This window comes from Schistocerca nitens, chromosome 7 (assembly GCF_023898315.1).
Source record: "Schistocerca nitens isolate TAMUIC-IGC-003100 chromosome 7, iqSchNite1.1, whole genome shotgun sequence".
In the NCBI taxonomy this organism is placed as follows: Eukaryota; Metazoa; Arthropoda; class Insecta; order Orthoptera; family Acrididae; genus Schistocerca; species Schistocerca nitens.
This window is the reverse complement of record NC_064620.1, coordinates 313,556,896-313,579,608: the sequence shown is the minus strand read 5'-3', so window position 1 is coordinate 313,579,608 and position 22,713 is coordinate 313,556,896. Positions and strand designations below refer to the sequence as shown.

The 22,713-nt window shown below is 42.8% G+C and overlaps 1 protein-coding gene across 1 annotated transcript in view; it reads left to right on the top strand.

Annotated features, from left to right (window-relative positions):
* Positions 1 to 22,713, top strand: part of LOC126194921 (GTP-binding protein Rit2-like) — a 131,912-nt gene that overhangs the window by 5,693 nt on the left and 103,506 nt on the right. The window contains exon 2 of the mRNA XM_049933298.1: positions 21,675 to 21,923. Coding sequence (XP_049789255.1) covers positions 21,675 to 21,923 — 249 coding nt within the window. The remainder of the gene's footprint in view (positions 1 to 21,674; positions 21,924 to 22,713) is intronic.

Here is a 22,713-nt window from a genome sequence, read left to right as displayed (position 1 = left end):
TTAACTCCACCGTGATTAAACACTGATGCGACACACTATACAGCCTCTCCTACTTTTTCTCATTGTAGCAGTTACGTTGTTGTTGTTGTGGTCTTCAATCCTGAGACTGGTTTGATGCAGCTCTCCATGCTACTCTATCCTCTGCAAGCTTCTTCATCTCCCAGTACCTACTGCAGCCTACATCCTTCTGAATCTGCTTAGTGTATTCATCTCTTGGTCTCCCTCTACTATTTTTACCCTCCACGCTGCCCTCCAGTACTAAATTGGTGATCCCTTGATGCCTCAGAATATGTCCTACCAAACGATCCCTTCTTCTAGTCAAGTTGTGCCACAAACTCCTCTTCTCCCCAATTCTATTCAATACCTCCTCATTAGTTATGTGATCTACCCATCTAATCTTCAGCATTCTTCTGTAGCACCACATTTCGAAAGCTTCTATTCTCTTGTTGTCTAAACTATTTATTGTCCACGTTTCACTTCCATACATGGCTACACTCCATAGCGTCAGAAAATCTCGGGAATGGTCGGGATCTTTGAACATAAACGGAGAAATGTTTCCATGATGATCTTTTATTTCTTAAAACGAAGGTAAGTTGTACAACACTCATTTATAATCGCAGTCATATTATTTACAACAATAACCGGAGGTCCCCTAACACGGAATACTGCAATAGTGTACGACTCCTTAAACTGTCAAAAATACATTCATTGGGGAGGAACTATATAACATTTTGTAATAAAGAACGAATATTATTCTCTCGCATTCAGCTCAGATACACATGGAAAAAATTCCTTTCTATCAATTACTACTGTAAAACAGTGGTGACATAGTGAGTAAGTTAGCACTGCCTAACGTTGAACTGAAATCCTAAGAAACTCGCATTAAAATCCAAAGTCAGTTTAAAATGAAATAACAAAACATAATCTTCCCCAACATAACTGATAGCAAGACCACACTACAACCGGATTTTTGGAATCTTTTGTACAATATTTGTGATATTTGAAGTTCAGTACTCATCTTCATCTATATCAGCACTCTGTAAATCACATTTAAATGCCTGGCAGAGGGTTCATCGGACAACCTTCGCAATAATCCTCTGTTATTCCACTCTCAACACTGCGCGAGAAAAACAAATATCTATATCTTTTAGTTCGAGCTCTGATTTCCCTTAGTTTATTATGATGATCTTTTCTCCCTATGTATTTCGGCGTCAACACAATATTTTCACATTCGGCGGAGAAAATTGGTTATTGAAATTTCGTAAAAAGATACCGCCGCAACGAGAAACGTCTTTGCTTTAATGATTTCCATCCAGCATCATGTCCTTGGCACAGTCTACCCTATTTCTCGATAATACAAAACGTGCTGCCCTTCTTAGAACTTTGTCGATGTGCTCCGTAAGTCCTATCTGGCAAGGGTCCCACACCGCGAAGCAGTACTCCAAAAGAGGACGGACGAGAGTAGTGCAGTCCGTCTCTTTAGCAGATCTGTTGCATCTTCTAAGTGTTCTGTGTACAAAGCGCAGTCTTTGGTTAGCCTTCACCACAACATTTTCTATTGTTCTTTCCAATTTAAGTTGTTAGTAATTGTAATTCCTAGCTATTTAGTTGAATATGTGGCCTTTAGATTTCATTGATTTATCGTGTAACCGAAGTTTAAGGGATTCATTTTAGCACTCATGTGGATGACCTCACACTTTTCATTATTTTGGTGAATTGCCAATTTTCACACCATACAGATATCTTTTCTACGTCGTTTTGCAATTTGTTTTGATCTTCTGATGACTTTACTGGGCGGTAAACGACAGCCAATATTGTCTTCTAAAATACCAATATCTCGAAGCTGTTCGATGGAACTCACTCAAATTCTTGAGAAAATCGACTTTAAAGTTTTCCGAACATCTTTACTTCGCTAAAAGTAGGACGATTTTTCAAAGCGCCATGTGTGTCTGCGTAGAGTGCTCGCCTGCCGTGTGGGCAAGTTTCGGAACAAAGGTGAATGTCCTACGAGCATTTCTGTGAAGTGCAAAATATATGAAGATGAAGAAAAAAAGTCTGTATTTTTTTATTCGAACAATCTTCTATAGAAGGTCGCTAACTAACAATTTATATTTTCAATGAAATTGGAACGCTGTTTGCCATACGTAATTGGAAATAAGGAAATGTGCATTTTTGATAAAAAAAATTACAATTATATGTCTATTAATTAGCATATATTCGATGAATTTTATATTAAAATGACAAAAGTATTCGAACTGAACGGAAGAAAACTAAGAAAACAATGACAAAAACGAGATTCGAATCAGCAATTACCAGCCTTGAGCGCTACCGATAATTTTTTCCATCTTTATGTAGTTTACGCTTCACGTGAAATACTCTTAGACATGCAACGTTGCTTAAAAAATTGCGTCAGCCGGCATTTGAACACCGCCACTCATGGCGCAGGCGATCGTTCTATCACAGAGCCACGTGGCCCATCGACAGTTCGGCCGAGGTTCAGAGAACTAAAGATGCACGGAAAACTTCAGTCGATTTTCTCGGGAATTTTTTAGAGTTCCAGCGAAAAGCTTTTGGGGGTTAATATTTGAGTTCTGAACTTCACGTATCATAAAAATAAAAAATTGAAAAAATCCGATTCCGAGTCGTCTCCTTGTCAACTCAAGTAAACGTAGTCTAAAACGATAAATCACAAAAATAACACATTCTGATACCTTTCTCCCATGATCACATACAAATGCTTTGATGAGCACGTCTGCTCACTTATATAGTTCAGGCAGAAGTGTTTCGGAAACATATCTGCTAGCGAAAAGACTCCTCTGCTCTTAAGAGTTGGGGGCGAGATCCGTTGAGTTTGAAGTGACCATCCAGAATCTCTCGTTATCGTTCTAACTCTTTCATTCTTGTCCGAGCCTGTCTCTGTCGTGTCTTCCTCCACACCAACGATTGGTTCATCTTTTCAAAAAGCGGAAGGGGGAGATTGGCTGGGTTCGAAATGTGCAACGATTCTCTCGCTGCAGACTCCGCTTTTTCGTCCTACTCATTATCAGTTCCCTTTTCTGCCATGTCTAAGACGACATTGACTTGTGAACGATTTCGCTGTTGAAAAAAAATATGGGGGGGGGAGGGGGGGGGGGAAGGGTTCGTTAGGTTTGATACTCCCAACCAACTTTCTCGCCCCGTACTTATCATGGCCCGTTCCCTTTTGTCTCCACGCTACATTAATTTTCAAAGAGATATGCCTACTACTCAGGACCCTGATTTCTCCCAACACATTCGTAATGTACTGCAAGCGAGTGAACACTGTGTTCACCATTGACCGGCGTGTTTGAGCTGTTGTACAATCTGTTGCTGCGGCAAGCGGAACAGCAGTCTCCTGTACATCAGTATGTGTCACTGATTCTCAGAGATTGAGATGTTCAGAATAAGTGAATATGTGATAAACAGTGACACAGCGTTAGAAAGCACTGTTTGCTTATCGTATAGTGGCATGAGAAAGGGGAATCAACAAAAAATGACAAAATGGATCAAAAAATCAGCTGTACTGCAAAAGCAGCAACATAAACATCAGTATGCGGTACTAAGAAAACAATGAAATCACTGACGATGGTGAGACTTCGCCGAAATATATTTGCTTGTTACACAAGAATTTGTGTTGCTAGCCGGCCGAAGTGGCCGTGCGGTTAAAGGCGCTGCAGTCTGGAACCGCAAGACCGCTACGGTCGCAGGTTCGAATCCTGCCTCGGGCATGGATGTTTGTGATGTCCTTAGGTTAGTTAGGTTTAACTAGTTCTAAGTTCTAGGGGACTAATGACCTCAGCAGTTGCGTCCCATAGTGCTCAGAGCCATTTGAACCATTTGTGTTGCTAAAGCCAAACCCACAATTATGCACGTAGCGGTACGACCGCTTCCTCTACCGGCGATGGTTTCAAAATTTGATACTCTCCTTTATATAGACAAGGACTTCAAGTTTCACGGAGTATTGACACTCCTTTAAGAGCTCTTGTCTTCTTACTTATTGAACAACCGACGTATGTGATAGCTGTCTTTTTTTCTTGTATTGTATTTCTCAGCCTTGGGGTAACACAAACGTACTGGTGTGCAAAACGAAAGTAAATTTCGCATGATGTGACACTCTCAAGTAACACACTTGGCTAAACAAAAAGAGGACTGCTACAGTATATTACAGACGGTAACTCAAACAAAAGCGCAATGAGACCAACAGAAATGAAACTTATTCGAACTGTGCGGCTGGTACCGGCGGAGGTTCGAGTTTGTCCTTAGGATAATTTAGGTTAAGTAGTGTGTAAGCATAGGGCCTGATGACTTTAGCAGTTAAGTCCCATAAGATTTCACACACATTTGAACATTTTTTTTATTCGAAGACTCTAATTACACAGTATGTGGTGTGGTTCTCTGAACACAACGAAAGGCGAGACATGGTTCTTATGCTCTGCATTGAGATTCCATGATGGCCACGAGACTGTAAGGAGTTCTTGTTGTATGACGTTCCATTCCTCAATCAGTGCGGTTCAAAACTGCTGGAGAGTCGTGCTGCATTACGATTCCTCAGTGCATCCCACACGTGCTCGATGGAACTTAAGTTAGGTAAAAGACCAGGCCAATCTCTCGTTTCAAGAACTCCTACATCAACTGAGTTCGATAAGGTCGCGTATTGTCATCCATAAAAATAAAGTCAGGGACGATTGCACTCCTGAAAAGATGTATCACTATATTATTGACCAGTGTGTATCATGTTCGAAGATATGGCGGCCAGTACGCCCGCGCGACACTGAATCTTCCCACACCATAATACCAGGACCACCTAAATAACTACGTTCGACAACGTTCCTGGATGCATTACTTGTTCCCATTCAACATTGTCGAACGTGATCGTTTCGGTGGTCCGGGTGTTGCTGCGTGGGTAGGCGTAATGTTGCGTGGACGTACTGACCTCCAGGTCTCTCAAAACGGGACACTCACCTGTCAACGTGTGTCTTTCCAGTGGTGCATTCGGCCCTGACTTCACTTTTATGGATGATAACGCGAGACCGCATCGAGCAGTGCAGGTGGAGGAGCTGTCGGAGAGAGAGTATATTTGAAGAAAAGACTGGCCTCCTCTTCCCCCCGACTTAATTCCCATCGAACTCGTGTGAGATTCGTTGGGGAGACGTATTTCTGCACGTCCTCATGCACCAACCGCGCTGGTGGAGCAATGGAACACCCTACCACAACCCCTACCCACCTCCGCTGAAGAGCACGGACAGCCGTCAGTGGTGGCCGCACACCCTGTTAACAACCGTGTCCCGCCTTTTGTAGTGTCCACGGGACAACCGCGAATCGCGCTGGGTTCAGTGTAGTCATTGTGTTCGAATAAAAATATCATTTCTATTCGTCTCATTGCGTACTTCATTCGGGTGCCTACCATAATGTATTGCAGCATTTCTTCGCATACATTATCTAAGTTTCATCGTGCTGTGTTAGGCTCTTTTTAACAGTCACATCATGCGAAAGTTAGTTTCGTCCGTAAGGCTTGACCACCATTGTAATGCAATGACCGGTGTCGACTTATTAGTAATTTATCATCGTATGATTTGAGTGTGTTACATAGTAACTCGTCACCTCAACAAGCGATGAGCGTTGTTGACAACACGAGCATTGACCAGAGGCTTAGAGGTAAAGTAAACAAAATCCCGTTACACTGCGTTTCCCTTAGGCAGTATGCGTAATCCATTGTAGTTCTGTTTGTTTCGTTCCAAATTTGCAGTAAATCTCCTATACGATGTGTGTCGTAATGTGCGTGAAAGGTTATTGCCCCAATCGTGCCACGATAATACGTTATTCAACACCTTAAAAGAGTTTGGAGCTGGCATCAAATCAGTAGCAATCGCAAAAGATACACTAATAAATATAAAATGAAAAATTAAGTTTTTAGGTGAAACCTCCAACGCTTTTGGGACCAAAACTAGTGTAAGACAAGGAGATGGACTGTCGTCACTGCTGTTTAGTTATGTACTAGAAAAAATGGTTAAAGTGGCTCTGAGCACTATGAGACTTAACATGTGAGGTCATCAGTCTCCTAGAACTTACAACTACTTAAACCTAACTAACCTAAGGGCATCACACACATCCATGCCCGAGGCAGGATTCGAACCTACGATCGTAGCAGCCGCGCGCTTCCGGACTGAAGCGCCTACAACCGCTCGGTCACCGAGGCCGGCTGTGTACTAGAAAAAGTAATCAGGGAGCAGAAGAAAAGAACAGAAGAAGATGGAATTTAAAAAATGGTAATTGTTTGGTTTCTGCAGACGATCTTACCATCTTAGCTGAACCTCTATCATACGCAACAGTGTAGGTAAATCTCCAACAAGAGACAGCTCCAAAATCAGGCCTATGTATACTTTTTGAATAAAACAGAGCACATGACAGATGCGAAGGAGGCACCGAAATACATGGAAACTGATTATGGAAGAATAAAGAAGGGTACAAAATTTAAATGTCTAGAAGAAATACTACAACCAGTTGCTTTGGACAAAGAAATTAACTTAGCAGGAGCGAAGAAAATGGAAGTGGCTTTTCTATTAACGAAAGTCCTGTATAACGAAAAATATTTACCCGTAAATGCAAAACTCCAGCACTACAACGCTTTAAATAGACCACAATGTCTTCATGCTACATAGTGCCTTTCATTAAATACAGCCGCACAATTAGGAGAAATAGAAAAGAAGGAAATGAAAATAATCAGGAAAGTCTTGCAACGAAAATATGACAACGGAAAATGGAAATTAAGAAGTTTGTGAAAGAACAGAACGAACGATGGGCACAATGAGGAAGAAAAGAGCTGTATTGTACGGACACCTAAAATGACCAGCTGAAAAAAGAAAAACAAAAAGAATTATCAACTTTGACAGAAACCCAAAAACATGAACGACGAGGATCGAAGGAGTTAAAGCAGGCCATAGGAAAATGGGAACAACTAAGAAAGAAATAGAAGATACAGAAAAGTTCATAGCAGAAGTAAAAAATTTGGTGGGCTTCCACGAGAACACAAATAAAAAGACAGGCGCAATATAGACAGAAGAAGGAATAGACCAACAAAGGCAAAGATTAAAAAACTGCTGGAAAGAGAGAAATGAAAAATGGGAGAAGACGTGAGTTATTTCAAGTGGTCGTCAGTAGGCCAAACCAACAAAGAAAGATGGATTAAGCAATAAAAAAAGATGGATAAGAAAATTGTAATTTTTGACATCATGCTGATACCTCGCGATTTCGGGGTTACAACAGAGTTCGCTGTTCTAGATTTCAAAGGCACGGACAGCTTATGTGGGGAGGGTTGGGGGACCGCTCCCAAAGTAAACACAGAGAGTTGGCCGCTGTATAGAGGCGAGTCGCAAGCGCTTGTTGGTGGCCGGCGTCGCTGGCCGTCCACTGCAGATACGTGTAGCCGCGAAATAGAACACAAACAGCGGAACCTGCGGGCCTAAATGTTTCTGCGACCCGCTTCTCGCAACGAGGCTAAACGGGTACCGGTCGGACGCGGGGGTGACACCTTACTTTAGAGAACAAAGCTGTTCCCTGGGCTATTTTCGTCGGATGGAAAACAAACTAAGCCACAAGTGCACCTCATCGTTTGTGCACTTCGCAGAAAGGTTTGGACAGGCAGCAAACACAATAGCTTGGCGCTCGGTCTCGCCAGTGCACACGTGTCCCGCGCTTTTACGTCAGAACATTGAAACTGGCTGTCAAGTTATCGCGTTAAATGGAGTTGGTCCACAGTATCTGAAACTGACATTCCTACCCATTGGGGGAGGTTATGTCAGTGTCGGTCACTATTTTACTGTGGTATCAAAACGTACTAGTAAGAAGGAAGGAAGGTTAGGGTGTAACGTCCTGTCGCCAGCGAAATCATTAGAAACGGAGAGAAAGTTCGAACTGGCTTACTTACCGTTACGAGCCCGGAGACTAACAAGGAAAAAGACTTCGGCCGCCGTGCAGTTTTATGATGTATCATACAGTGGAGAAGACGCTACGTTTAAGTGTAAAGACTGTCAGCACGTGCATATCTGCTCTCTCATGACCTGGCAAGTCTGTCTACCGCAATGTCAAGTGAAATATGTGTTCAGTTACTTACGTTGAGTGTCGACTAGCTTTAGCGTATAAGGGGCGATCAAAAAGCTTCCATTTGAGGGCGTTGCTACAGCGTATATGCAAAGTAGCGCGACTCCGATCCGGGTATATCAGCACCGACATGTAGGCAAGGCATTATTGTGGCATTCGTCTCTTTCCGAAGTACTTACGATAAATACGGAAACGTGAACTATGGTGACGTTATTACCAAATCCGTCCAAACAGGACCAACACGCTTTTGTTCTTCCATCGGAGAATGAAGAATGTATGTGGGGCAGCATGTCTGTCGAAAACTGCTGTTGTAGAAAACTGTGACAATTAATGCTCCTGTGTAACGGACGTCCCCATAATCGCATATGTCGTAAAGCAGAAGTTACGCCAACGTAAAAGGGGGGGGGGGGACCTCGAGCCCACGCCCTGTGGTCCTGATCTCTCCCCATGCAACACCTGCGCTTAACTGACTGTATTCTTTGGACATCCACCTTTGATACAAAATGGATTTCGCAACTTATTTTAGCTGCTGCTGATTCTCCAGCTTTCATTATTACCGAGACGTAGATATTCATAGATGTGTTTGCTTGTTATGATTCATACCATTTTTACTTCATATCAACTTAATTGTGTGTACTTGTAAAATATAATTCTGTAAGCTATATGCTAAATAAATAAAGAAGTACACACGTAATGTCGCAACATATTGATGCACTAAAGCTCCAGTAACATGGGCTCACTACATTGGAGCGATTTTATATATTTTACATCTAAGTTTTCGTGTCTATTCCATTTATGTACCATTTTATCCTCTTCCAAGTCAAGTAACTGACGAAGCCACGATGAGAAGCCTCAATTAAATCTGTGAGCTTTGAGGACGGAACTTTCACTCTTAAATTCATGTAGGTTCAAACAAAAACCTAAACAGAGAAATCTGATGGACTTCTACTACCAAAATGTAACACATGGCTTGCTTTTTTGTAAGAGAAAAATATTATCCCGTAAAGTGTCTACCTGAAATACAGCCGTGATGAATGCTACTGAAAGCTGCGGCACAGCCCCATCCCCACTTCAGAGATGTAATTTGGCGCGAGATTTAGAGCGTCGTAATTCCTGGGAAGCGGCAGAGGTGGCGCTGAGCCCGCGGCGTGGTCGCGGTTTCGCTTCCCAGTAGCGGCGGGCGCGATGCCAGCGCCCCACGTGGCCGCGGGGCGAAGCGCCAGCGCGTCTGAGTCACCCTTCCCAAAGCGCACGCCACACGTGAGCCAGCACGTGCAGCCTAGCGCCGCCTCACAGCTGATATCTCTGTCACCGCCCGAGTTTCTCCGGCCGGTGACGTCATCTCACAACGAGACTGAGGACCCACGCCAGATCAAAAGAACCAATGACTTCATTATTTAATCCGCGACGATGGTGGCTGGCCACCGTAGATGTGGACTGAAAAACGATAGTCTAATTTAAATTATACCCCTTTCAGAATTACTTAACATTTCGGCAGGAGCTCATGGAGGCGCGGGGAAGTTGCCACGTGGCATATGGAACACGCGTAATCATACACTTTATTTAACTCGCTCAAACTCACAAACTATTCAGTGTGCAAAGATGAAACAGGCATCAATGTCTTCTGGAAGAGCTGTACTATGTCTTATTTTAGTTTTAAGTACGGCGACAAATTTTTAAGAGAATATACGGAATGTTTACAAAAATGCATTTACTGACGGCGTCACCGAATTTTTGACGTGCGGGAATCTTTTTTTATTGAGCTTATTGTTGCTATTGTAGTCTTCAGTCTGAAAACTGGTTTTATGCAGCTCTCCATGCTACTATATCCTAAACGAGCCTCTTTTTCTCTGCATACTTATTGGAACCACCATCCATTTCAACCTTCCTCCTGCATTCATTCCTCGTTCCGCCTCTAACATTTTTACCCGCCACACTTCCATTATCAAACTGACAGACCCTTGATGCTTCGAGATGTGTCCTCTCAACCGATCCCTTCTTTGAATCAAATTTTTCCCCTGTTCGACTCAGTGCTCCTTATTTGTTATTTGATCTACCTATGTAATCTTCAGCATTGCTCTGTAGTATCACATTTCAAACTTTTTATTCCGTTCTTGTGTAAATTGCCTATCGTCCATGTTTCACTTCCATACAATGCTGTACAGATGACAAATACCTTCAGAAAATACTTCGTAATATTTAAATTTATATTACATTTTAACAAATTCGCCTTTCTGATATATTCTTTTCTTGCTGTTGCTTGTTCGCATTTATATCTAACTAACTTCTGCCATCATCAGTTATTTTGCTGCCTAAATAGAACGACTCATATAGTACTCTTACTGTCTCAGTTCCTCATCTAATTCCCTGTCCATTACCTGGTTCACTTTTATTACATTCTATTACTTTGTTTTACTTTTATTGATGTTCATATTATACCGTCTCTTAAAGACACTATCCATTTCATTCAATTTGTGAACACATTACGCTAACTAAGATGCAAGAACACATCGTCTTTTCATCTTTTCCACGTCAGAATCCCTAACCCGAATTGATCTGAATGCATGTGACGCATAATGTTCAGATCGCTAACGCGTCAAAATCAAAGCAGTCACCTGGTTGGTTTCATTAGGAGAAACAAGTCGCAAAGTTTATAATTATCCTGTAATTACGTCTTCACGTCAAACTTTGTACTTGCTACTAACACAACAAAAATATTATGCCTTCAGTTTGAACGCATACCAATTATACTGAATTGCAGTGGCATTAATGATGTGACAGCCTATTTCGACATTGCGGCGCTGAAGACAATCAGTCATCTTCTGCTTTCGCTTTACCGTGGTAGGAATTGATTGGGGTCGTTATGAAGAACAATTGTTGACAGTGTAAGAACGTGCCGAACAATTAATTTTCTCGACTAAGCTCGTACGGCAATCCTGTGGGCCAAGAGAGCGACGTCGAACTTCCGCACTGAATAACATTTGACGAATTTGCTGCTGACATTGTTCAGTATCACGCAACACTTAACAAAGGATCGTAATAACTTACAAAATATTAACTCCGCGAAATGGATGAAAGAATCACAAACAAAATGTCAGCGCCCAGCGAACGATTACACAGGGCAGAAAACTGCGTGAAGAATAGTGAAAGCGGCACGTAAAAAATCCAAAATTTTTGTACTATACGGATCCCTATAATGACTTTAAGCTGGTCAAAAATCTGATCCTTATTTTAATTAGGAGCGGAGTTACTAATGTTGTTGAAACGGATGATATTTTACCATCCGGAAAACAGTTTCAAACTATCACGTCATAATTCTAAAACAATTGAACACACTTTAAAACTTAGTTTTAATTACCGAAATACCACGCTCGGCAACTTTATTTCCGAAATTTCATATGTCACTACATTTGTTGTGTATATTCTTCGAAAATATTTTTTTTTGCAATTTTGTCAGTATTTAACTCGTAACTTTTAGTTTCACCAGTGATATTGTAATTCTGATAGAGATGGTGAAGAGCGTAGTTCAGTTGAATGGAATGGATAGTGTATTTGGAAGAGGTTATAGTACGCATATCAGCAAAAGTCAAGCAGGTATAATGAATGTAGTCGGACTAAATCGGGCGTCTGCATTTTATATCCTCTGCACCTTGGCTGTCATCCATTCTTTCGCTGCCGAAGTAGCAATGGAAAAAATATTTTCTGTCCTTATCGGCAGTCCGCTACGAGTTGTCCGAACCTTAGCGTAGGCCCAAATGTGACATTGTTACAGCGCCACATCACAAACTTCCAAATAAAGGGTAGTTTTAGTGAGTTAGTAACCACTACCCTGCAGTTTATTTTTCCACGAAACCATTTTGAAATGGTATATTACTGTTACTTTGCTACAGTACTAATCTCAAATGCATTTTGTATGGGACAATTTTCACATATGAAGTAATTTCTTTACAGTGTCGCATTTTGGAGCTAAGACGGCTTCCTTTACCGGTATACATGCACGAATATGCGGTATGTTCAAAAGTATCCGGACACCTGTTAGTGGACATTAATAGGCAGTGTGTCCACTCTTTGCCTTAAGTAGTCTTGAACTCTGCCTGGGACAATTTCAATGAGACATCTGAATGTTTGTGGAGAAATAGAAGGCCATTCCTCCTCAAGAGTCGAAACAAGAGACAATTGTGATGCTGGACGCTGGTATCTAGAGAAAAGTCGACGTTCCAACTCATCCCAAGGATATTCCGCCATCTGGCGTTCTCTTAAGCGCAATAAGGAGGCGACACCCTAAACACGAAAAACATCCCCATATTGTGAAGCCACCTCCTGCATACAACACTGTATTCTCTATACTTGATGACACGTAACGTTCTGAAGGCATTCGCCAAACCCAAACCCTTTCACCGTATTGCCACAGGATAGAGTATGATTGATCACTCCAAATCCGTCGTTTCCAGTCACCACTGTAGCTCTTTTCATCATCTCAATCATCGCTAAGGAAATGTGTGACTTATGAGGAACTAATCGATCATTAATTCCATTCTTTTTAACTCGCCACGCGCAGTCATCGTGCTAGCTAGACTAATGGCTTCGTAGTTCGCGAGTGACTCCTTCCGCCGCGGTGTTCGACGGTGTCTGTCCGTCAGTAGGCCTACGTGACGTCTAGCTATGGTTGTTCCTTCGCGTTTCGATTTCGCAATCAGATCACCTACAGTCGATTTGTTCAGCTTTAGGAGGGTTTAATTGTCCCTGATGGATATGTTAATCAGGTGGTATCCAATGATCAGTCAGGTTCAAAGTCACTCAGCACTTCTGACCGACTCACTCTGCTGTTACTGCTTTGGTATTGACAACACACTACACTCCGCCTCCTTTTATATTGGCGAGTACGCCGCTTGTGACATGTAGTAGTCAAGTGCGCATTATGTAATTGTGTCTGGATATTTTTGGTGGATAGTGTATGTACAGTGCCCTTGTCAAGGTCGCAGAGACAAGACTTAACGTGAGTCATTGGATCGTGTTCTTTACTAACACGACGCTTATGTGGAATCACATGCATCTACACTAGCGCGCAGGTATTCTCAGTACGATAGCGTCACCAAAGTGATTAGAGATACAATCCGGACATTTTACTCTGTAATAAGCCACTAGAGGCCAATGGTCCCCACTGTTTCGGTAACACTACGGATCAAATTCCCCTGCGGCCAACCAAATTTAATTTTCCGCGTCATCTGACAATGTAATGTTTGATTGTCTACCCACTACATTTTACGTTTTTATCATCCAGCGAAACACTTTAAATAACGATCGGTAATAGTGCTATCTTTGAAAATATAACTGTTCGCCGACACATTTTTATGTGGTTTCTCTGATAATAGTATAGTACTATTGGTAGTAGTTTTCTGATTACTGTTTGTTTCACGTATTTTCAGTTGTCCTCTTCGTGAACATAATGGTTCCCATGCTTTAGCTGGCGCAAAGAGCTGTTGATGCTTTTAATTACTGTAATTTTTTTTCGGAACTGCAATGTTGAAGACTCCTTATTATGTGAGAAACTGCATTAGTTAATACAAGAAGTCACTGCATCCGGTAGTCCCAAACATTACCGTCCTTTCACAACATTGACAAGCTGATTCCTACTTCAGACTTCGATATTTTGCAAGTGATATTTCACTGCTCATAGCAATCAGTTTGCCATTGAGACTTCTGCTGCATAACGGGGATCATTCTAAAATACCGGGTGTTCGGAAATTCCTTTCACAAACTTATAGTACTTGTAGAGGGGAGTTAGTGCTTGAGATTTTGAATAGGAAAATGGTCCAAATGGCTCTGAGCACTATGGGACTTAACATCTGAGGTCATCAGTTCCCTAGAACTTAGATCTACTTAAACCTAACTAAGAACATCACACACATCCATGTCCAAGGCAGGATTCTAACCTGCGACGGTAATGGTCGCGCGTTTCCAGACTGACGTGCCTAGAACCGTTTCTCCACAGCGGCAGGATTTTTGAATAGGAACCCATGTCCGGAAACAGGCTTGAGGAACCGAATTAGATGTGATGCAGAACAATTATTACGTAACAATTCGAAAGGAAATATAACGAAACATCCGTTTATCATTGAAGCACATTTTTTTGAATTATCCCGAAACAAGACACAACCGAGCGTACTTTAAGTATAGTATTAATGCAAACAAATGTGATTAACCGGTAAATTGATGTTTCGTTACGTTTCCTTTCGAACTGTTACCTAATAACTGTACTGCGTCACATCTAACTCAATTCCTGAAGCAGAAGTGGAAGAGTTAACGATCTGAACTGAAACCGCCGTAAAACGGAAACGGTAGTTCTCGGACATGTGTTCCTATTCAAAACATTATGTACTCACTCCTCTCTACAAGTCCTAGAAGTTTGTAATGGAAATATCCCAACACCCTTTATGTAGACAATGTTCTATATACATTATTTACTGGGAGACTAATATGGTTTGCAGCGACGCGTCATCCCAGTGTTAAATCTCGCTACTCCGCGGCACGGAAACAAATTAGCGGTGATTCAGTGCCAAAACTTGCAACGAAACACAGGGCGGGCTATTCACAAATGGGGCTCCCACTTGGCACGCTGTCAATGTGTCATTCCGATCGCCGATAAAACTATTCCGAGAGCGCGCGGGGATATAAAAAAATCCGTTCTCCCTGATTCCTGTTTCGACAGATGTCGTTTCGAAAAAGCTGCAGAATGAAGCTGTGAGTCTCGCAAGGCGACTCTGTTTTAGAAACTGCCGTCTCTATTCATAGACTCTCCCTGGCGCAACAACCTCCGTTCGCCATCAAAATAGCGTGCAGACTTTCCTCTTGCAGTGGACATTGGCTGTTATTAGTTGGCGGAAAACTGTCTGTCACTGTTCACACAATATGGATCATTCTGTACCATCTTCGCAGCTAATTTGTGATAGGTCATGTTCCAACAACTGTCTCCGAGTAAACCCTTACACCCAAATTTACACTACAGCTACATGAACAGAATTTACGTAATGTGGTCACTTAAAATAAGCATTTAAAATTTGACAAGCGGGCGGAATAAGACGGTGTGTGTAATTGACATAGAAGGCTTAGCTCGGCTGGATCAGCAACCGTATATTGAATAACGAAATGAAAGTTAGCGAGGTATTCCAGCTATTTTTCCATCAGCGATCTTCGAATTGCGAACACGTATTTTATTTCGGTGGTTCATCAGCTTTATTTTATGCTCCTCCCAACTGAACACTGTATCAAGTTTCAATGCCAACAATTTAACTCTGTCAGTTGCTTTATACTGCGTGCTCTCACATTTTATTTTTCAAAGTTTCGCAACAGCAGTGAACAGGGTGGAAAACATGGACGTTTACAGAAATTTATCCAGTGGGAGGGAGAGGGGAGGAGGGCGAGGAGGCTAGAATCTGATACTGCAAAACAAACGTAAGTTACACAGCAACCATTGAAGCCACAGTATTGTCTCACGCCGTTCAGCCTTAGCCACGAAATACTAAAACTGGCTAAACGAGAGAGATAGCGGAATCACGGCAAATCTCTGCTCCAAATTCCAGGAAGAAGGGGGGGGGGGGGGCACAATTGCCCCATCCCCTCTCTTACGATTGAAACGATTATACTTTCTGTATACTGCAAACATTTGTAACGTCTGCAATGAAATAAAACTAACGCTGACCAACCAGTGTAGCTGTTCAAATATCAGATATATGAAAGAAAAATAAAGGCCCTTAAACGGAAACTTATGGGAGTTCCCACTCTGTGCCTCGTGATGACTGGGTGTTGTGTGATGTCCTTAGGTTAGTTAGGTTTAAGTAGTTCTAAGTTCTAGGGGACTGATGACTATAGCTGTTAGGTCCCATAGTGCTCAGAGCCAGTTCCCACTCTGATGAAGACTAATAGCATAGCACAGGATTCTTTCCCAATGATATCCTCTGTATCCTGTTAGTTATGACTTAAACTGTTCTACAAATTTTCTGTGACACCCCAGTATTCTGATTTACTTGAAAAGGATACTGTCATTTACAGTCAAATGGGACTTTGCAGTGAAATAAAAGGAACAAATTTTATTAGCTGTTTTTCTGATGACAGTTCAAAGCGCGGAGCAGCACGCGGTTAAAGTCGCATTGTTTCCAACTGTGTCGTGATTCGGTACTTATTGTTACATTGCCGATCAAAGGAAAGCCGTAACAAGCAAAACAAAAACTCAAAATACGATTTCGCTACGTTGCCTCACTTGTCAGAACGAGACCCAATAGTTAAAAACAAGACAAGCTTCTCCCTACCAGAAATAGGAACGTACTGTGGAACTGTTGTTCACCTCAGTGCAGTCTGAATCATCTGTGACTTCCATTAACACACCTCCACCCACTTAAGATTTTTGAGGCTAACGATCTATCGTCTTTTCTCCTTCCTCTCCCTGCCTCTCGGCTGCAGCTCTTCGCTTTTTGTTTTCCCCTCCCCCATTACATTCGCCCGTCACAAAACTGTGCCCTCATGTGAAAGGTGCCTAGACACGCACCGCGGCTGCCATTGTGCACGTGTATTACGCTGAGGCGGCAAAAGCCGTGGGATACCTCCTAACATAGTGTCAGACGTCCATTTGCCCAGTGTAGTACAGCAACTCGACGTCTGTAGCCGTCCATAATTGCGAAACTGTTGCCGGTGCAGGATTTTGTGACGAATTGAACTCTCGATTGTGCCCCATAAAGTGTTCGATGGGATTCATTTCGTGCGATCTGGGTGGCCAAATCATTTGCTCGAATTGTTCAGAATGTTCTTCAAACCAATCGCGAACAGTTTTGGCCCAGTGACATGTCGCCTTGCCATCCATAAAAATTCCATCGTTGTTTGGGAACATGAAGTCCATGAAAGTGTGGAAATGGTCACCGAGTAGCCTAACATAACCATTTCCTGTCAATTATCGGTTCAGTTGGAACAGAGGACCCAGTCCACTCGACGTAAACACAGCCTATACCGATATAGAGCTACCTCCAGCTTGCACAATGCCGTGTTGACAACTCGGGCCCACAACTTTGTGAGCTCTGCGCCACGCTCGAACGGTACAGTCAACAGTTCCAACTGAAATCGGAACTCATCTCACCAGGCCATGATTTTCCAATCGTCTAGCGTCGAACCGATATTGTCACGAGCTCAGGAAAGACGCTGCCGGCGACGTAGCTGTGTGAGCAAATTAAGGCCAAATTTCGCTGCACTGTACTAATTGACACATTGATTTCTGCGAATTTTTCAAGCAGTGTTGCTTTTCTGTCAGCACTGACAATTCTGAGCAAACGCCACTGCTCTGGGTCGTTAAGTGAAGGCCGTCGGCCATTGCGTTGCCCGTGCTTGAGTGGCAGTGCCTGAAATTTGGTATTCTCGGCACACTCTTGACACTGTGGGTTGCGAAATATTGAATTCCCTGTTAGTTTCCGAAGTAGAAAGTCCCATGCGTTTAGTTCCAATTACCATTCCGCGTCCCCGTCGTGCGACCATAATCACGTTGGAAACCATTTCACAATAATCACCAGAATGCAAATGACAACTCCGTCAATGCATTGCTCTTTTATGTCTTGTGTAGGCGATACTACCGCCATCTGTATACGTGCATCTCGCTATCCCATGATTTCTGTCAACTAGTGTGTAAAGGAATGAGATTACGTAATATGAGCGAGAGTAACAAGAAAGTAACATCTAATGCGATGCTGTATGCAGTTTCACTCATAAGCACGTCTAGGTTTCCAGAAAATGTTTGTATGAAAATCACAAGACATACGGGAAGAGGTATATCGATGAATAGAGTACCCCTACAAGTTTTAATTCGTAACACCCCCACCCCACCCCCACCCCGCAACACCCCACACCCCCCACCCCACCCACCATGGCGTAGTTGTATTGGGCGGGGGTGTCAGAACATGTAGCCAAATGGTCCGCTGCTTGTTGTCGCATAGGATTAGTTCGCATCTGCAGACAGGCAACACAATCAAAAGATTTCCAAAGCGGGCTGCTGCTCTGGCTTCGCAGGCAGTTCGAGTTGGCCACATCAGTGACTGCACGCACACATTGACATTTGCAGCATCGCAAACGATGCTCATAATGAGCACCTGTAACTTGAGTTCAAAACTTGGATAGATGCTCTATCCACTGATGTATTTTCTGCATATCTTGCAGCTTACAACCAACTATCTTCTCAAATCCTGGAGATACTTATGGATAACTACATTTGAACGCCGTCATATGTATCTCCTATGAGAAATGAATAGAAGGCAGCATGATGTAAGATTATACTGGATACACTCTATGTTCCTTAGATCCATAGTAAGGAGACCCTCAATAATAATATATTCTAAGAAAAAAAGGATGGTAATTACCTACCACAGTTCTTGAGTGAATTGGAATAAATCAAAAACTCCGAAACTTAAATTAATTTAAAAGGTAATAAAAAACTTATGACGAAACATGCAAATACATATCGAAGCGCCAAAGCAACTAGTATAGGGATGCATCTTTAAATCCAGAGGTATGTTAACAGGCAGAATACGGCGCTGCGGTCGGCAAAACCTATGTAAGACAACAAGTGTCTGGCGCAGTTGTTAGATGCTACAATGACAGGTTATCAAGATTTAAGTGAGTTTGAACTTGGTGTTATAATCAGAGTGCGAGAGATGGGACACAGCCGCATCTCCGAGGTAGCGATGAAGTGGGGATTTCCCCGTACGACTATTTCACGGGTGTACCGAGATGAACATCAACAAAAGCAAAACGAGGATAATTGAATGTAGCCAAATTAAATCAGGTGATGCTGAGGGAATTAGATTAGGAAATGAAACACTTAAAGAAGTAGATAAGATCTGCTAGTTGGGGAGCAAAATAACAGATGATGGTTGAAGTAGGGAGGATATAAAATGTAGACTGGCGATGGCAAGATAAGCGTTTTTGAAGAAGAGAAATTTAACAATTCATAGATTTAAGGGTCAGGAAGTCTTTTCTCAAAGTATTTGTATGGAGTGTAGCCATGTATGGATGTGGAACGTGGACGATAAAAAGTTTAGACAAGAAGAGAATAGATGCTTTCGAAATGTGGTGCTACATAAGAATGCTGAAGATTACATGGATAGATCACGTAACTACTGAGGAGTTACTGAGTAGAATTGGGGAGAAGAGGAATTTGAGGCACAATTCGTCTAGATGAAGGGATCGGTTGGTAGGATATGTTCTGAGGCAACAAGGGATCACCAATTTAGCACTCTGGGGCAGCCTGGGGGATAAAAATCGTAGATGGAGACCAAGAGATGAATACACTAAGCAGATTCAGAAGAATGTAGGGTGTGGTTATTACATGGAAATGAAGAAGCTTGCGCAGAGATGCAACAAACTAGTCTCTGGACTGAAGACGACAACAACACCACCAACAACAACAACAACCGTGAATATCAGGAATCCCGTAAAACATCAAATCTCTGACATCGCTGCGACCGGAAAAAGATCCTGCAAGGTCGGGGCCAACAACGACTTAAGAGAATCGTTCAACGTGACAGAAATGCAACTCTTCCGCAAATTCTGCAGTTTTCAATGCTGGGTCATCAACAAGTGCCAGCGTGTGAACATTCAACGAAACATCATCGATATGGGCTTTCGGAGCCGAAGGCCCACTCGTGTACCCTTGATGACCGCACGGCACAAAGCCTTACGCGTCGCCTGGGCCCGTCAACACCGACGTTGGTCTGCTGATGACTGGATACGTGTTGCCTGGTTGGACGAGTCTCGTTTCAAATTGTATCGAGCGGATGGACGTGTACGGGTATGGAGACAACCTCATGAATCCATGGACCCTGCATCTCAGCAGGGAACCGTTCAATCTGGTGGAGGCTCTGTAATAGTGTGGGGCGTGTGCAGTTGGAGTCGTATGGGACCCCTGAAACGTCTAGACACGACTCTCAAATGTGAGGCGTACGTAAGGATCCTGTCTGATCACCTGCATCAATAATTTCATGTCCGTTGTGCTTTCTGACGGACTTGAGCAATTGCAGCAGAACAATTAGACATCCCACACGTCCAGTATTGATACAGAATAGCTCTGAGTTTAAACACTTCCAATGGCCACGAAACTCCCCAGACATGAACGTTATTGAGAATATCTTGCAACGTGCAGGTTTCATCGTGTCAATTCCCTCGAGCGCTAATTCAGACATTGTTGGAGTCCATGCCACTTCGTGTTGCGGCACTTCTGCGTGCTCCAAGGGGCCCTACACAATATTAGGCACGTGCACCAGTTTATTTGACTCTTCAGCGTATAATACACTAATGTACATATGATAATTTTTGGCCATTGTAGACAAGAAACAACGAACAGAAAATCAGTTTACAATGTTGTCTACATAACTGATTTACTACACTAAAGATATGCAGAAGTGAGTGAATCCAGATATAACTTCAGACATTCTGTATCTGCCTCAGTTTCCTTCTGATACCAGTTTTTGTAAAAGCTTACGTTAGTCTATGTATTATAGCTTTATACGTGTCAGCACAAAAATTAATCAAATGATTGAGCAGCATAAGAGCAAAAAAACTGAATAAACATACGTGATAATATTTTCTTCCTGATTTCCTGTGATACTTTGCCTCAGAAACGTCTCTTCGTTAAGGTCCTGCAGTAATTGGACAACATTGCAATAATGTAGGATATTGCATAAATTTATTTGTTTTAGATGTAATTTCAGCGCACAGAAATAAGTCTGTTGTGCGATCCGTCGGTTCCTTGCAAATCATGGGGACACCAACGGACATGTGACGTGATCCTTTTAACCAGCTTGTCAGGCGCATAATACATGTCAAACAGAATATCTGTGGCGGGGGGTTCCATTTTTTTGTTTCGGTCGCCAACGTTACACCGAAAATAAGGTACATGGGATTTTTATAAAAGAGGATTAAGTTTTTGTTCTTGAGATTTCTGAATTAACTTACCACAGACTTTGAGTTATTCATATAGATACGGGGCATTCTTTATTCTTCTTCTTCTTCTTTTTCTTCTTCTGAATTCACACGAAACAAAAATCTTCACGAGCCAACAGCAACTCACTTCACAAGGTCAGAGCTCTCGCACTGCTGAGACTGATGTGAGCAAGACTTACCGGCCTCCTTCGTATCCCGTCGGTGAATGTCGGAAGTGAGTACCATTTACGGAATTCCTTGTGCATATTTCGATTGTTCGACAACAATTACATCCACAAAAAATAAATAAAAATAAATTAATTACGGAATACCGAAGTAACCAATACGCAACAGTTTCAAGGTATTTTATAGACAGTGTCCAGTATCACGAAAAGTGAGCCCAATAGGCAAAAATGGATTTCGTTTTGGAATTCAGTAAGCACTACTTAACCAAGGTGACCATTCACGTTCTTTGTGACAAAAATGCAGCTGAGCAGCGTCGGTTACTTGTGTGACGTCAGACAGATGTGCAACATAGTCAATATTGCGGGCTCAGCCCAGTTGTAGGCTGCGGCAGCAGTGGGTGCAGTTGTGGTGTGTGTGGGCAGGTACGGGTCGCCGCACCACAGCCGGTCGCAGAGCGTGAAGGCGGCGGGCAGCAGCCGGCCCACGTACCTGAGCCTGCCGCAGCAGCGGTCGCGCGTCGCCTCGATGCCCAACACGGGCGTCGAGGAGGAGTACTACCGCCTGCGCCACTTCAGCATCACCGGCAAGGGCGTCGTCAACCGCGGCGACTCGCTCAAGAGCCGCCGCTCGCGCTCCAACAACAGCGTCACCTCCAGCAACTCCAGCCACAGGTCAGCTGCCACAAAAACCTCTTTCCCATTGTCTTCATTACATCTTCGGATGTACCTGGTGATCAAAAAGTCAGTATAAATTTGAAAACTGAATAAATAACGGAATAATGTAGATAGAGAGGTACAAATTGACACACATACTTGGAATGACATGGGGTTTTATTAGAACCAAAACAATACAAAAGCCGGCCGCGGTGGCCGTGCGGTTCTGGCGCTGCAGTCCGGAACCGCGGGACTGCTACGGTCGCAGGTTCGAATCCTGCCTCGGGCATGGCTGTGTGTGATGTCCTTAGGTTAGTTAGGTTTAAGTAGTTCTAGGGGACTTATGACCTAAGATGTTGAGTCCCATAGTGCTCAGAGCCATTTGAACAATTTTGAACAATACAAAAGTTCGAAAAAGTCCGACAGATGGCGCTTCATCTGATCAGAATAGCAATAATTCGCATAACAAAGTAAGACAAAGCAAGGATGATGTTCTTTACAGGAAATGCTCAATATGTCCACCATCACTCCTCAAAAATAGCTGTAGTCGAGGAATAATGTTGTGAACAGCACTCTAAAGCATATTCGGAGTTAGGGTGAGGCATTGACGTCGGATGTTGTCTTTCAGCATCCCTAGAGGTGTCGCTAGATCACGATACGCTTGCGACTTCAGGTAGCCCCAAAGCCAATAATCGCACGGACTGAGGTCTGGGGACCTGGGAGGCCAAGCATGACGAAAGTGGCGGCTGAACACACGATCATCACCAAACGATGCGCGCAAGAGATCTTTCACGCGTCTGATAATACA